Raw genomic sequence first — 13,851 nt, 5'->3', positions numbered from 1 at the left:
TCTCCTCGTCTGTGCATCCATCCTTTTCATTCTGGGATTTCCCATCCTTTTCTATACGCATTTTTAAGGGACGACATTTTCGTCCTCGCGACAGTTCGATTCGGACAGTTCGGTTAGAACGACGCAAGCACATAGTTCTGTTAGAACAACGCTAGCATATAGTTCGGTTAGAACAGTTCGGCGAGAACACCCTGTTCGTTAGAGCAGCCTCCATATTCGTCAAGAATTGTGAGGTCAAGTTGAGTTTCACTAGAGTCGCGTAGCGACGTAAAAGAAATCGTAGCCGTAGCACCGCCCCCAACATTAAGAACTATTGTTTTATTATTGTTTCGCTATTGTTAACTGTTGTTGATTGTTTTATATTAAATTGTGGGCAAAAAGGTCGAGTGTGGTTCCTTACTCCCGTTACATTGCCCTCAATTATTGGTGACCCCGACGTGATCACCGAACGTGTAGTGCGGTAGTGATCCGTCGTAACATATAACAGTAGTGCGGAACGTTTTTTTGTGGTTGGTGCATAACATCATTATGGCTACACCATCTCACTCCGGTGCCTCCGTGGATCGCGTGGCCGTCCGTCTACCGGATTTTTACGCAGCGGATCCGGAGATGTGGTTTACTATCGCGGAACGCAGTTTCGAGGCCGCAGGAGTAACCACGGAGCACACCAGGTACGGCTATATCCTCGGTGCGTTGCCAACGCAGTACTCCATGGAGGTGAGAGATATTATCATGAATCCACCTGCCGCCACGCCGTACCAGAAGCTGAAGACGGAGCTGATCCGTCGGTTGAGCTCGTCGCAGGAACAGAAGACCCGGCGCCTCCTGGAATCCGAGGAAATGGGCGACAGAAGACCGTCGCAATTTCTGCGCCACCTCCGAAATCTGGCCGGTACGACCGTATCGGACAACGTGCTGAAGACCCTGTGGATGGGTCGGCTACCTGCGAGCCTGCAGCTGATTCTCGCTACGATGCGGGACGCGGAGTTGGACCGCATTGCGGAAGTGGCGGACGCCGTGTCCGAAACCTATCACGGCAGCGCCAAGATCGCGGTAGCTTCCGCCTCCGCCGGAGCGGCCGGCGGAAATACACATGGAAGCGGTAGCGCTGACGCCTCGGTTCACGAGTGTATTAGTCAGCTGCGAGAAGAAATCGCGACCCTCCGCAGAGAAGTGAACCGGGGAAGACCTTCGCGACGTGACGGAGAGCGGGGAAGATCACCTCGACGTTCGCGATCCGGTTCAGCTGCCCGACGACGCCTCGAGCTACGAGGAGGTAGGTGCTACTACCATTGGAAATTCGGCTCGCAGGCCCATATCTGCACACCGCCGTGCAACTGGCACTCGTCGGGAAACGCCAAGGGCAGTCGTTAATGACGGCGGACGACGCTGCCCCGACGAATCGCCGTCTATTTGTAGTCGATTACGCGACGAAGACGCAGTTTTTGGTCGACACAGGCGCCGACCTCTGTGTAATCCCGAGAGCGATGGCTCGTGGCAATCGGGAAAAGTCGCAGTATCTTCTCTACGCGGCGGACGGGACGGAGATCCCTACGTACGGGACAGTGACAATAACCTTAGACCTCGGGCTACGCCGCGCGTTCACCTGGCGTTTTGTGGTAGCCGAGGTAAGAAAACCCATAATTGGTGTGGACTTTTTGTACCATTATGGGTTGCTAGTCGATGTGCGAAATCGTCGTCTGTTGGATCAGACGACGTCAATATCAGTGTCCGGTTGGACGACCAAGCAGGCCTCGTCGATTCCGAGCATTAAAACCGTGCATGGCGGTTCGATGTTCCACGAGGTGCTGCAAAAATTCCCGGAGATCACTCGGCCAGAGGGATCACCGTCGCAGACTGCACATTCGACCGTGCATTACATCCGCACGACACCGGGGCCGCCAGTGACAAGCAAACCCCGCCGACTCGCACCTGATCGGCTGAAGGCGGCGAAAAAGGAGTTCGAAACTATGATGCAGCTAGGCATCGTTCGACCGTCGGAGAGCAGCTGGTCTTCTCCGTTGCACATGGTGCCGAAGAAAGGAGAGGACGAATGGAGACCCTGTGGCGATTACAGGGGTCTCAACGCACGGACGCTGCCCGATAGATACCCGGTGCGGCATATCGAGGACTTCGCGCAGGCACTTCATGGTAAGACGATATTCTCTACCATCGACTTAGTGCGTGCATACAATCAGATTCCCGTCGCCGCGGAAGACGTGCATAAGACCGCGATAACGACACCGTTCGGGCTGTTTGAGTTCCCGTTCATGTCGTTCGGACTACGTAACGCGGCACAGACTTTCCAACGATTCATCGATGAAGTGTTACGCGGGTTGGACTTTTGTTATGCGTACATCGATGACATCCTCGTCGCCTCATCGTCCGAAGAGGAGCACCGACAGCACCTGGAGGAGCTGTTTAAGCGGCTGAAGCAATACGGCGTGGTGGTTAACCCGTCGAAATGCCACTTCGGAAAGTCCGAGGTTAAGTTTTTGGGCTACCTCGTTAACGGCGAAGGTTCTCGGCCGTTAGAAGACAAGGTGGAGGCCATCGCGAGATACCCGCAGCCTACCACAGCGAAGCAGCTACGGCAGTTCCTAGGTATGCTAAACTTTTATAGAAGGTTTATACCTAGGGCCGCACAGGTGCAGGCGCCCCTGAACGACCTGTTACACGATGGCGTCAAGGGTCGGGCGCCGGTCAACTGGACCCCCGAAGCAGCAGCGGCTTTCGAAGAGTGCAAGCAAGGCCTTGCACAAGCCGCGCTGCTAGCACATCCTAAGGCGGACGCGCCTCTGTCGCTGACATGCGACGCATCAGACTTCACCGTTGGTGGGGTCCTCCAACAACGCAACGGCGATCATTGGGAGCCGTTAGCCTTCTTCTCGAAGAAACTCAGCCCCACCGAGAAGAATTACGGGGCCTACGACCGAGAGCTGCTGGCAATCTACCTGGCTATCAAACATTTCCGCCACATGGTGGAGGCGCGAACGTTCACGGTGTTTACCGATCACAAACCCATCACGTTCGCGTTCAAGCAGAAGCCGGAGAAGTGCACGCCCAGGCAATTTCGCTACCTGGACTTTATAAGCCAGTTCACGACGGATATACGTCATATCGCCGGCAAGGATAACATCGTCGCTGACGCCCTATCCAGAGTGGAAACGCTAGAAGAAGCGTTGGACTACGACGCGCTAGCGCAATCGCAGAGCAGCGACGAAGAGCTGCAGGCATACCTGCGTGACAACACCGGGACCACGCTCCACCTGAAGAAGGTGACCCTGCCAGGGACCAGTACCAGCGTCTATTGTGACGCATCAACGGAGACCATGAGGCCTTACATCACTGGACCATTTAGACGAGCGGCCTTCAACGCCGTCCACCGCCTGGCGCATCCCGGAATCAACGCGACGGTCAAACTCGTAACGGAGCGTTACGTTTGGCCGTCCATCAAGAAGGACTGCCGAGAGTGGGCTCGAAGTTGCCTGGAATGCCAACGGTGCAAGGTGACACGGCACGTGCAAGCACCGCCAGGCAACTTCGCAACGCCCTCAGGGAGGTTCGAACATGTACATTTGGACATTGTAATTTTACCGATGTCTGAAGGTTTCAGGTATTGCCTCACCTGCATCGACCGCTTCAGCCGTTGGCCTGAGGCGATACCCCTGAGGGACCAGGAGGCAGCCACCGTGGCGCGGGCATTTTACGAGGGTTGGATCAGCCGGTTCGGCACGCCCGCGAGGATCACCACCGATCAAGGTAGGCAATTTGAGTCGCACCTTTTTAAACACCTTACGGAGTTGACAGGTACGACCCACTGGAGGACCACGGCCTACCACCCGGCAGCCAACGGCATGGTGGAACGTTTCCACCGACAACTGAAAGCAGCGATCCGCTGCCACGCCAACACCACATGGACGGAGGTACTACCAACCATCCTTCTGGGCATCAGGGCAGCATGGCGAGAGGACCTCCACGCGACATCGGCGGACCTTCTATACGGCGAGTCTCTACGCCTGCCCGGCGAATTCCTCGCCCCACATCCGGAAGGAGCGGACCACCGTCCAGAGGACTTCGTCCAACGACTGCGCCAGCATTTCCGCAGCATCGCTCCGGCTGCTGGCAGTCGACACGGCGCACGCCGTACTTTCATCTTTAAAAATCTACCGGAGGCGGACTACGTCTTCGTACGCAACGACGCGGTTAAAGGGATCCTGCAACCGCCGTACGATGGACCGTTCAAGGTCCTGTCAAGGACCGAAAAATTCTACACCCTGGACATCAGGGGCAAGCGGTCAACGGTCAGTATTGACCGCCTCAAGCCAGCCTACGTCATCCAGGACGCGGATGATAGGCCAACGTACCACACGCCGCCCGAAGAACCACGGACCCCGTCAGCGGCAACCGTCCCGGAGGCACCACTCAGGACGACACGATCCGGGAGACGCGTTCGTTTCCCCGATCGTCTACAATTATCGTGATTGGATCAATCACTGGCAGGGGGGTGATGTGGCGGCTACGATTCCTGGTATTTTCGAGTCGTAAATTCTCTAAAGAAATAACAATGCGTTCCTACGACACAGCGCAGGTCTGACCACCGCGGGTTAGCACTTGGCGACCAGGCCCGCGCGTTTCCTAAACCCGATACCCGTCTGGTTTGTGTCCATCATCTGGGCCAAGTAATTGTTTCCCTTAAGATTTCGTCGCGACTGAGCATTGCCAGTCGCGTACGATAGATCCTTGAACTTGGTTTATTTATGACCAATTTCCGTCCGTTACGTTTCGTGGAAACGTTCACTCTCCTCGTCTGTGCATCCATCCTTTTCATTCTGGGATTTCCCATCCTTTTCTATACGCATTTTTAAGGGACGACATTTTCGTCCTCGCGACAGTTCGATTCGGACAGTTCGGTTAGAACGACGCAAGCACATAGTTCTGTTAGAACAACGCTAGCATATAGTTCGGTTAGAACAGTTCGGCGAGAACACCCTGTTCGTTAGAGCAGCCTCCATATTCGTCAAGAATTGTGAGGTCAAGTTGAGTTTCACTAGAGTCGCGTAGCGACGTAAAAGAAATCGTAGCCGTAGCACCGCCCCCAACATTAAGAACTATTGTTTTATTATTGTTTCGCTATTGTTAACTGTTGTTGATTGTTTTATATTAAATTGTGGGCAAAAAGGTCGAGTGTGGTTCCTTACTCCCGTTACATTGCCCTCATATCGCATCTCATTTCTATGTTTCCTGGTAAGATATAAGATGATTAGCTATGTGTCATGTATTCCTCGTCTACACTTCAAATGAATGTAAATGCGACACTTCCTTGTTAGGAAATAGCGTCTGCAGATGTCTGGGTATCGTAGCAATAGAGTTCTAATGCTTCTTAAAACGCGATATCGCATCTCATTTCAACGTTTCATGGTAAAATGTAATATGATTTGCGAAGTGTTATGCATTCCTCGTCTACGATTCAAATGAATGTAAATGCGACACTTCCTTGCAAGGAAATAGCGTTTGCAGATGTCTACGTATCGTAGCAATAGAGTTCTTATGATTCTTAAAACGATATATCGCATCTCATTTCTATGTTTCATGGTAAGGTATAATATGATTTGCGAAGTGTTATGTATTCTTCGTCTACACTTCAAATGAATGTGAATGCGACACTTTCTCGCTAGGAAATAGCGTCTGCAGATGTCTAGGTATCGTAGCAATAGAGTTCTTATGATTCTTAAAACGCGATATCGCATCTCATTTCTATGTTTCATGGTAAGATATAACATGATTTGCGAAGTGTTATGTATTCCTCGTCTACACTTCAAATGAATGTGAATGCGATACTTCCTCGCTAGGAAATAGCGTTTGCAGATGTCTACGTATCGTAGCAATAGCTTTCTAATGCTTCTTGAAACGCGATATCGCATCCCATTTCTATGTTTTATGGTAAGATATAACATGATTTGCGAAGTGTTATGTATTCCTCGTCTACACCTCAAATGAATGTAAATGCGACACTTCCTTGCAGGGATATAGCGTTTGCAGATGTCTACGTATCGAAGCAATAGAGTTCAAATGCTTCTTAAAACGAGATATTGCATCTCATATCTATGTTTCATGATAAGATATAATATTCATTGCGAAGTGTTATGCATTCCTCGTCTACGATTCAAATGAATGTAAATGCGACACTTCCTTGCAAGGAAATAGCGTTTGCAGATGTCTACGTATCGTAGCAATGGATTTCTGATGCTTCTTAAAACGCGATATCGCATTTCAATTCTATGTTTCATGGTAAGATATAATATGATTTGCGAAGTGTTATGCATTCCTCGTCTACGATTCAAATGAATGTAAATGCGACACTTCCTTGCAAGGAAATAGCGTTTGCAGATGTCTACGTATCGTAGCAATGGATTTCTGATGCTTCTTAAAACGCGATATCGCATCTCATTTCTATGTTTTATGGTAAGATATAATATGATTTGCGAAGTGTTACGTATTCCTCGTCTACACTTCAAATGAATGTAAATGCGACACTTCCTTGCAAGGAAATAGCGTTTGCAGATGTCTACGTATCGAAGCAATAGAGTTGAAATGCTTCTTAAAACGCGATATCGCATCTCATTTCTATGTTTCATGGTAAGATATAAGATGATTAGCTATGTGTCATGTATTCCTCGTCTACACTTCAAATGAATGTAAATGCGACACTTCCTTGTTAGGAAATAGCGTCTGCAGATGTCTGGGTATCGTAGCAATAGAGTTCTAATGCTTCTTAAAACGCGATATCGCATCTCATTTCTACGTTTCATGGTAAGATGTAATATGATTTGCGAAGTGTTATGCATTCCTCGTCTACGATTCAAATGAATGTAAATACGACACTTCCTTGCAAGGAAATAGCGTTTGCAGATGTCTACGTATCGTAGCAATAGAGTTCTTATGATTCTTAAACCGATATATCGCATCTCATTCCTATGTTTCATGGTAAGGTATAATATGATTTGCGAAGTGTTATGTATTCTTCGTCTACACTTCAAATGAATGTAAATGCGACACTTCCTTGCAAGGAAATAGCGTTTGCGGATGTCTACGTATCGTAGCAATAGAGTTCTTATGATTCTTAAAACGATATATCGCATCTCATTTCTATGTTTCATGGTAAGATATAAGATGATTAGCTATGTGTCATGTATTCCTCGTCTACACTTCAAATGAATGTAAATGCGACACTTCCTTGTTAGGAAATAGCGTCTGCAGATGTCTGGGTATCGTAGCAATAGAGTTCTAATGCTTCTTAAAACGCGATATCGCATCTCATTTCAACGTTTCATGGTAAAATGTAATATGATTTGCGAAGTGTTATGCATTCCTCGTCTACGATTCAAATGAATGTAAATGCGACACTTCCTTGCAAGGAAATAGCGTTTGCAGATGTCTACGTATCGTAGCAATAGAGTTCTTATGATTCTTAAAACGATATATCGCATCTCATTTCTATGTTTCATGGTAAGGTATAATATGATTTGCGAAGTGTTATGTATTCTTCGTCTACACTTCAAATGAATGTGAATGCGACACTTTCTCGCTAGGAAATAGCGTCTGCAGATGTCTAGGTATCGTAGCAATAGAGTTCTTATGATTCTTAAAACGCGATATCGCATCTCATTTCTATGTTTCATGGTAAGATATAACATGATTTGCGAAGTGTTATGTATTCCTCGTCTACACTTCAAATGAATGTGAATGCGATACTTCCTCGCTAGGAAATAGCGTTTGCAGATGTCTACGTATCGTAGCAATAGCTTTCTAATGCTTCTTGAAACGCGATATCGCATCCCATTTCTATGTTTTATGGTAAGATATAACATGATTTGCGAAGTGTTATGTATTCCTCGTCTACACCTCAAACGAATGTAAATGCGACACTTCCTTGCAGGGATATAGCGTTTGCAGATGTCTACGTATCGAAGCAATAGAGTTCAAATGCTTCTTAAAACGAGATATTGCATCTCATATCTATGTTTCATGATAAGATATAATATTCATTGCGAAGTGTTATGCATTCCTCGTCTACGATTCAAATGAATGTAAATGCGACACTTCCTTGCAAGGAAATAGCGTTTGCAGATGTCTACGTATCGTAGCAATGGATTTCTGATGCTTCTTAAAACGCGATATCGCATTTCAATTCTATGTTTCATGGTAAGATATAATATGATTTGCGAAGTGTTATGCATTCCTCGTCTACGATTCAAATGAATGTAAATGCGACACTTCCTTGCAAGGAAATAGCGTTTGCAGATGTCTACGTATCGTAGCAATGGATTTCTGATGCTTCTTAAAACGCGATATCGCATCTCATTTCTATGTTTTATGGTAAGATATAATATGATTTGCGAAGTGTTACGTATTCCTCGTCTACACTTCAAATGAATGTAAATGCGACACTTCCTTGCAAGGAAATAGCGTTTGCAGATGTCTACGTATCGAAGCAATAGAGTTGAAATGCTTCTTAAAACGCGATATCGCATCTCATTTCTATGTTTCATGGTAAGATATAAGATGATTAGCTATGTGTCATGTATTCCTCGTCTACACTTCAAATGAATGTAAATGCGACACTTCCTTGTTAGGAAATAGCGTCTGCAGATGTCTGGGTATCGTAGCAATAGAGTTCTAATGCTTCTTAAAACGCGATATCGCATCTCATTTCTACGTTTCATGGTAAGATGTAATATGATTTGCGAAGTGTTATGTATTCTTCGTCTACACTTCAAATGAATGTGAATGCGACACTTTCTCGCTAGGAAATAGCGTCTGCAGATGTCTAGGTATCGTAGCAATAGAGTTCTTACGATTCTTAATACGCGATATCGCATCTCATTTCTATGTTTCATGGTAAGATATAACATGAATTGCGAAGTGTTATGTATTCCTCGTCTACACTTCAAATGAATGTGAATGCGATACTTCCTCGCTAGGAAATAGCGCTTGCAGATGTCTACGTATCGTAGCAATAGCTTTCTAATGCTCCTTAAAACGCGATATCGCATCTCATTTCTATGTTTCATGGTAAGATATAAGATGATTAGCTATGTGTCATGTATTCCTCGTCTACACTTCAAATGAATGTAAATGCGACACTTCCTTGTTAGGAAATAGCGTCTGCAGATGTCTGGGTATCGTAGCAATAGAGTTCTAATGCTTCTTAAAACGCGATATCGCATCTCATTTCTACGTTTCATGGTAAGATGTAATATGATTTGCGAAGTGTTATGCATTCCTCGTCTACGATTCAAATGAATGTAAATACGACACTTCCTTGCAAGGAAATAGCGTTTGCAGATATCTACGTATCGTAGCAATAGAGTTCTTATGATTCTTAAATCGATATATCGCATCTCATTCCTATGTTTCATGGTAAGGTATAATATGATTTGCGAAGTGTTATGTATTCTTCGTCTACACTTCAAATGAATGTAAATGCGACACTTCCTTGCAAGGAAATAGCGTTTGCGGATGTCTACGTATCGTAGCAATAGAGTTCTTATGATTCTTAAAACGATATATCGCATCTCATTTCTATGTTTCATGGTAAGATATAAGATGATCAGCTATGTGTCATGTATTCCTCGTCTACACTTCAAATGAATGTAAATGCGACACTTCCTTGTTAGGAAATAGCGTCTGCAGATGTCTGGGTATCGTAGCAATAGAGTTCTAATGCTTCTTAAAACGCGATATCGCATCTCATTTCAACGTTTCATGGTAAAATGTAATATGATTTGCGAAGTGTTATGCATTCCTCGTCTACGATTCAAATGAATGTAAATGCGACACTTCCTTGCAAGGAAATAGCGTTTGCAGATGTCTACGTATCGTAGCAATAGAGTTCTTATGATTCTTAAAACGATATATCGCATCTCATTTCTATGTTTCATGGTAAGGTATAATATGATTTGCGAAGTGTTATGTATTCTTCGTCTACACTTCAAATGAATGTGAATGCGACACTTTCTCGCTAGGAAATAGCGTCTGCAGATGTCTAGGTATCGTAGCAATAGAGTTCTTATGATTCTTAAAACGCGATATCGCATCTCATTTCTATGTTTCATGGTAAGATATAACATGATTTGCGAAGTGTTATGTATTCCTCGTCTACACTTCAAATGAATGTGAATGCGATACTTCCTCGCTAGGAAATAGCGTTTGCAGATGTCTACGTATCGTAGCAATAGCTTTCTAATGCTTCTTGAAACGCGATATCGCATCCCATTTCTATGTTTTATGGTAAGATATAACATGATTTGCGAAGTGTTATGTATTCCTCGTCTACACCTCAAATGAATGTAAATGCGACACTTCCTTGCAGGGAAATAGCGTTTGCAGATGTCTACGTATCGAAGCAATAGAGTTCAAATGCTTCTTAAAACGAGATATTGCATCTCATATCTATGTTTCATGATAAGATATAATATTCATTGCGAAGTGTTATGCATTCCTCGTCTACGATTCAAATGAATGTAAATGCGACACTTCCTTGCAAGGAAATAGCGTTTGCAGATGTCTACGTATCGTAGCAATGGATTTCTGATGCTTCTTAAAACGCGATATCGCATCTCAATTCTATGTTTCATGGTAAGATATAATATGATTTGCGAAGTGTTATGCATTCCTCGTCTACGATTCAAATGAATGTAAATGCGACACTTCCTTGCAAGGAAATAGCGTTTGCAGATGTCTACGTATCGTAGCAATGGATTTCTGATGCTTCTTAAAACGCGATATCGCATCTCATTTCTATGTTTTATGGTAAGATATAATATGATTTGCGAAGTGTTACGTATTCCTCGTCTACACTTCAAATGAATGTAAATGCGACACTTCCTTGCAAGGAAATAGCGTTTGCAGATGTCTACGTATCGAAGCAATAGAGTTGAAATGCTTCTTAAAACGCGATATCGCATCTCATTTCTATGTTTCATGGTAAGATATAAGATGATTAGCTATGTGTCATGTATTCCTCGTCTACACTTCAAATGAATGTAAATGCGACACTTCCTTGTTAGGAAATAGCGTCTGCAGATGTCTGGGTATCGTAGCAATAGAGTTCTAATGCTTCTTAAAACGCGAAATCGCATCTCATTTCTACGTTTCATGGTAAGATGTAATATGATTTGCGAAGTGTTATGTATTCTTCGTCTACACTTCAAATGAATGTGAATGCGACACTTTCTCGCTAGGAAATAGCGTCTGCAGATGTCTAGGTATCGTAGCAATAGAGTTCTTACGATTCTTAATACGCGATATCGCATCTCATTTCTATGTTTCATGGTAAGATATAACATGAATTGCGAAGTGTTATGTATTCCTCGTCTACACTTCAAATGAATGTGAATGCGATACTTCCTCGCTAGGAAATAGCGCTTGCAGATGTCTACGTATCGTAGCAATAAATTTCTAATGCTTCTTAAAACGCGATATCGCATCTCATTTCTATGTTTCATGGTAAGATATAATATGATTTGCGAAGTGTCATGTATTCCTCGTCTACACTTCAAATGAATGTAAATGCGACACTACCTTGCTAGGAAATAGCTTCTGCAGATGTCTACGTATCGAAGCAATAGAGTTTAAATGCTTCTTAAAACGAGATACTGCATCTCATATCTATGTTTTATGATAAGATATAATATTCATAGCGAAGTGTTATGCATTCCTCGACTACGATTCAAATGAATGTAAATGCGACACTTCCTTGTAAGGAAATAGCGTTTGCAGATGTCTACGTATCGTAGCAATAGATTTCTAATGCTTCTTAAAACGCGATATCGCATCTCATTTCTATGTTTCATGGTAAGATGTAATATGATTTGCGAAGTGTTATGTATTCCTCGTCTACACTCCAAATGAATGTAAATGCGACACTTCCTTGCAAGGAAATAGCGTTTGCAGATGTCTACGTATCGTAGCAATGGATTTCTGATGCTTCTTAAAACGCGATATCGCATCTCATTTCTATGTTTTATGGTAAGATATAATATGATTTGCGAAGTGTTATGTATTCCTCGTCTACGCTTCAAATGAATGTAAATGCGACACTTCCTTGCAAGGAAATAGCGTTTGCAGATGTCTACGTATCGAAGCAATAGAGTTCAAATGCTTCTTAAAATGAGATACTGCATCTCATATCTATGTTTCATGATAAGATATAATATTCATTGCGAAGTGTTATGCATTCCTCGTCTACGATTCAAATGAAAGTAAATGCGACACTTCCTTGCAAGGAAATAGCGTTTGCAGATGTCTACGTATCGAAGCAATAGAGTTCAAATGCTTCTTAAAACGAGATATTGCATCTCATATCTATGTTTCATGATAAGATATAATATTCATTGCGAATTATTATGTATTCCTCGTCTAGACTTCAAATGAATGTAATTGCGACACTTCCTTGCCAGGAAATAGCGTCTGCAGATGTCTAGGTATCGTAGCAATAGAGTTCTAATGCTTCTTAAAACGCGATATCGCATCTCATTTCTATGTTTCATGGTAAGATGTAATATGATTTGCGAAGTGTTATGTATTCCTCGTCTACATTTCAAATGAATGTAAATGCGACACTTCCTCGCTAGGAAATAGGGTTTGCAGATGTCTACGTATCGTAGCAATAGATTTCTAATGCTCTTTAAAACGCGATATCGCATCTCATTTCTGTGTTTCATGGTAAGATATAATATTATTTGCGAAGTGTCATGTATTCCTCGTCTACACTTCAAATGAATGTAAATGCGACACTTCCTTGCTAGGAAATAGCGTCTGCAGATGTCTACGTATCGAAGCAATAGAGTTTAAATGCTTCTTAAAACGAGGTACTGCATCTCATATCTATGTTTTATGATAAGATATAATATTCATAGCGAAGTGTTATGCATTCCTCGACTACGATTCAAATGAATGTAAATGCGACACTTCCTTGCAAGGAAATAGCGTTTGCAGATGTCTACGTATCGTAGCAATAGGTTTCTAATGCTTCTTAAAACGCGATATCGCATCTCATTTCTATGTTTCATGGTAAGATGTAATATGATTTGCGAAGTGTTATGTATTCCTCGTCTACACTTCAAATGAATGTAAATGCGACACTTCCTTGCAAGGAAATAGCGTTTGCAGATGTCTACGTATCGTAGCAATAGATTTCTAATGCTTCTTAAAACGTGATATCGCATCTCATTTCTATGTTTCATGGTAAGATGTAATATGATTTGCGAAGTGTTATGTATTCCTCGTCTACACTTCAAATGAATGTAAATGCGACACTTCCTTGCTAGGAAATAGCGTCTGCAGATGTCTAGGTATCGCAGCAATAGAGTTTTAATGCTCCTTAAAACGCGATATCGCATCTCATTTCTATGTTTCATGGTAAGATGTAATATGATTTGCGAAGTGTTATGTATTCCTCGTCTACACTTCAAATGAATGTAAATGCGACACTTCCTTGCAAGGAAATAGCGTTTGCAGATGTCTACGTATCGTAGCAATGGATTTCTGATGCTTCTTAAAACGCGATATCGCACCTCATTTCTATGTTTTATGGTAAGATATAATATGATTTGCGAAGTGTTATGTATTCCTCGTCTACACTTCAAATGAATGTAAATGCGACAATTCCTTGCATGGAAATAGCGTTTGCAGATGTCTAAGTATCGAAGCAATAGAGTTCAAATGCTTCTTAAAACGAGATATTGCATCTCATATCTATGTTTCATGATAAGATATAATATTCATTGCGAATTATTATGTATTCCTCGTCTAGACTTCAAATGAATGTAAATGCGACACTTCCTT

The 13,851-nt window shown here is 43.4% G+C and overlaps 1 protein-coding gene across 1 annotated transcript; it reads left to right on the top strand.

Annotated features, from left to right (window-relative positions):
- Positions 1-528: 528 nt before the first annotated feature.
- LOC143432389 (uncharacterized) lies at positions 529-1,374 on the top strand. The gene has a single exon (XM_076909079.1). The coding sequence runs from the start codon at positions 529-531 to the stop codon at positions 1,372-1,374; it is 846 nt and encodes a 281-aa protein (XP_076765194.1).
- The last annotated feature ends 12,477 nt before the right edge of the window (positions 1,375-13,851 follow it).

The sequence above is a fragment of the Xylocopa sonorina genome, unplaced genomic scaffold (genome assembly GCF_050948175.1).
Source record: "Xylocopa sonorina isolate GNS202 unplaced genomic scaffold, iyXylSono1_principal scaffold0125, whole genome shotgun sequence".
In the NCBI taxonomy this organism is placed as follows: Eukaryota; Metazoa; Arthropoda; class Insecta; order Hymenoptera; family Apidae; genus Xylocopa; species Xylocopa sonorina.
Note: the sequence above shows the minus strand (reverse complement) of the source record. Positions and strands in the feature narration are given on the sequence as shown.

Bases quoted from the DNA above. Each gene is read 5' to 3' on its own strand.
- LOC143432389 (XM_076909079.1), top strand. From the start codon at position 529: ATGGCTACACCATCTCACTCCGGTGCCTCCGTGGATCGCGTGGCCGTC.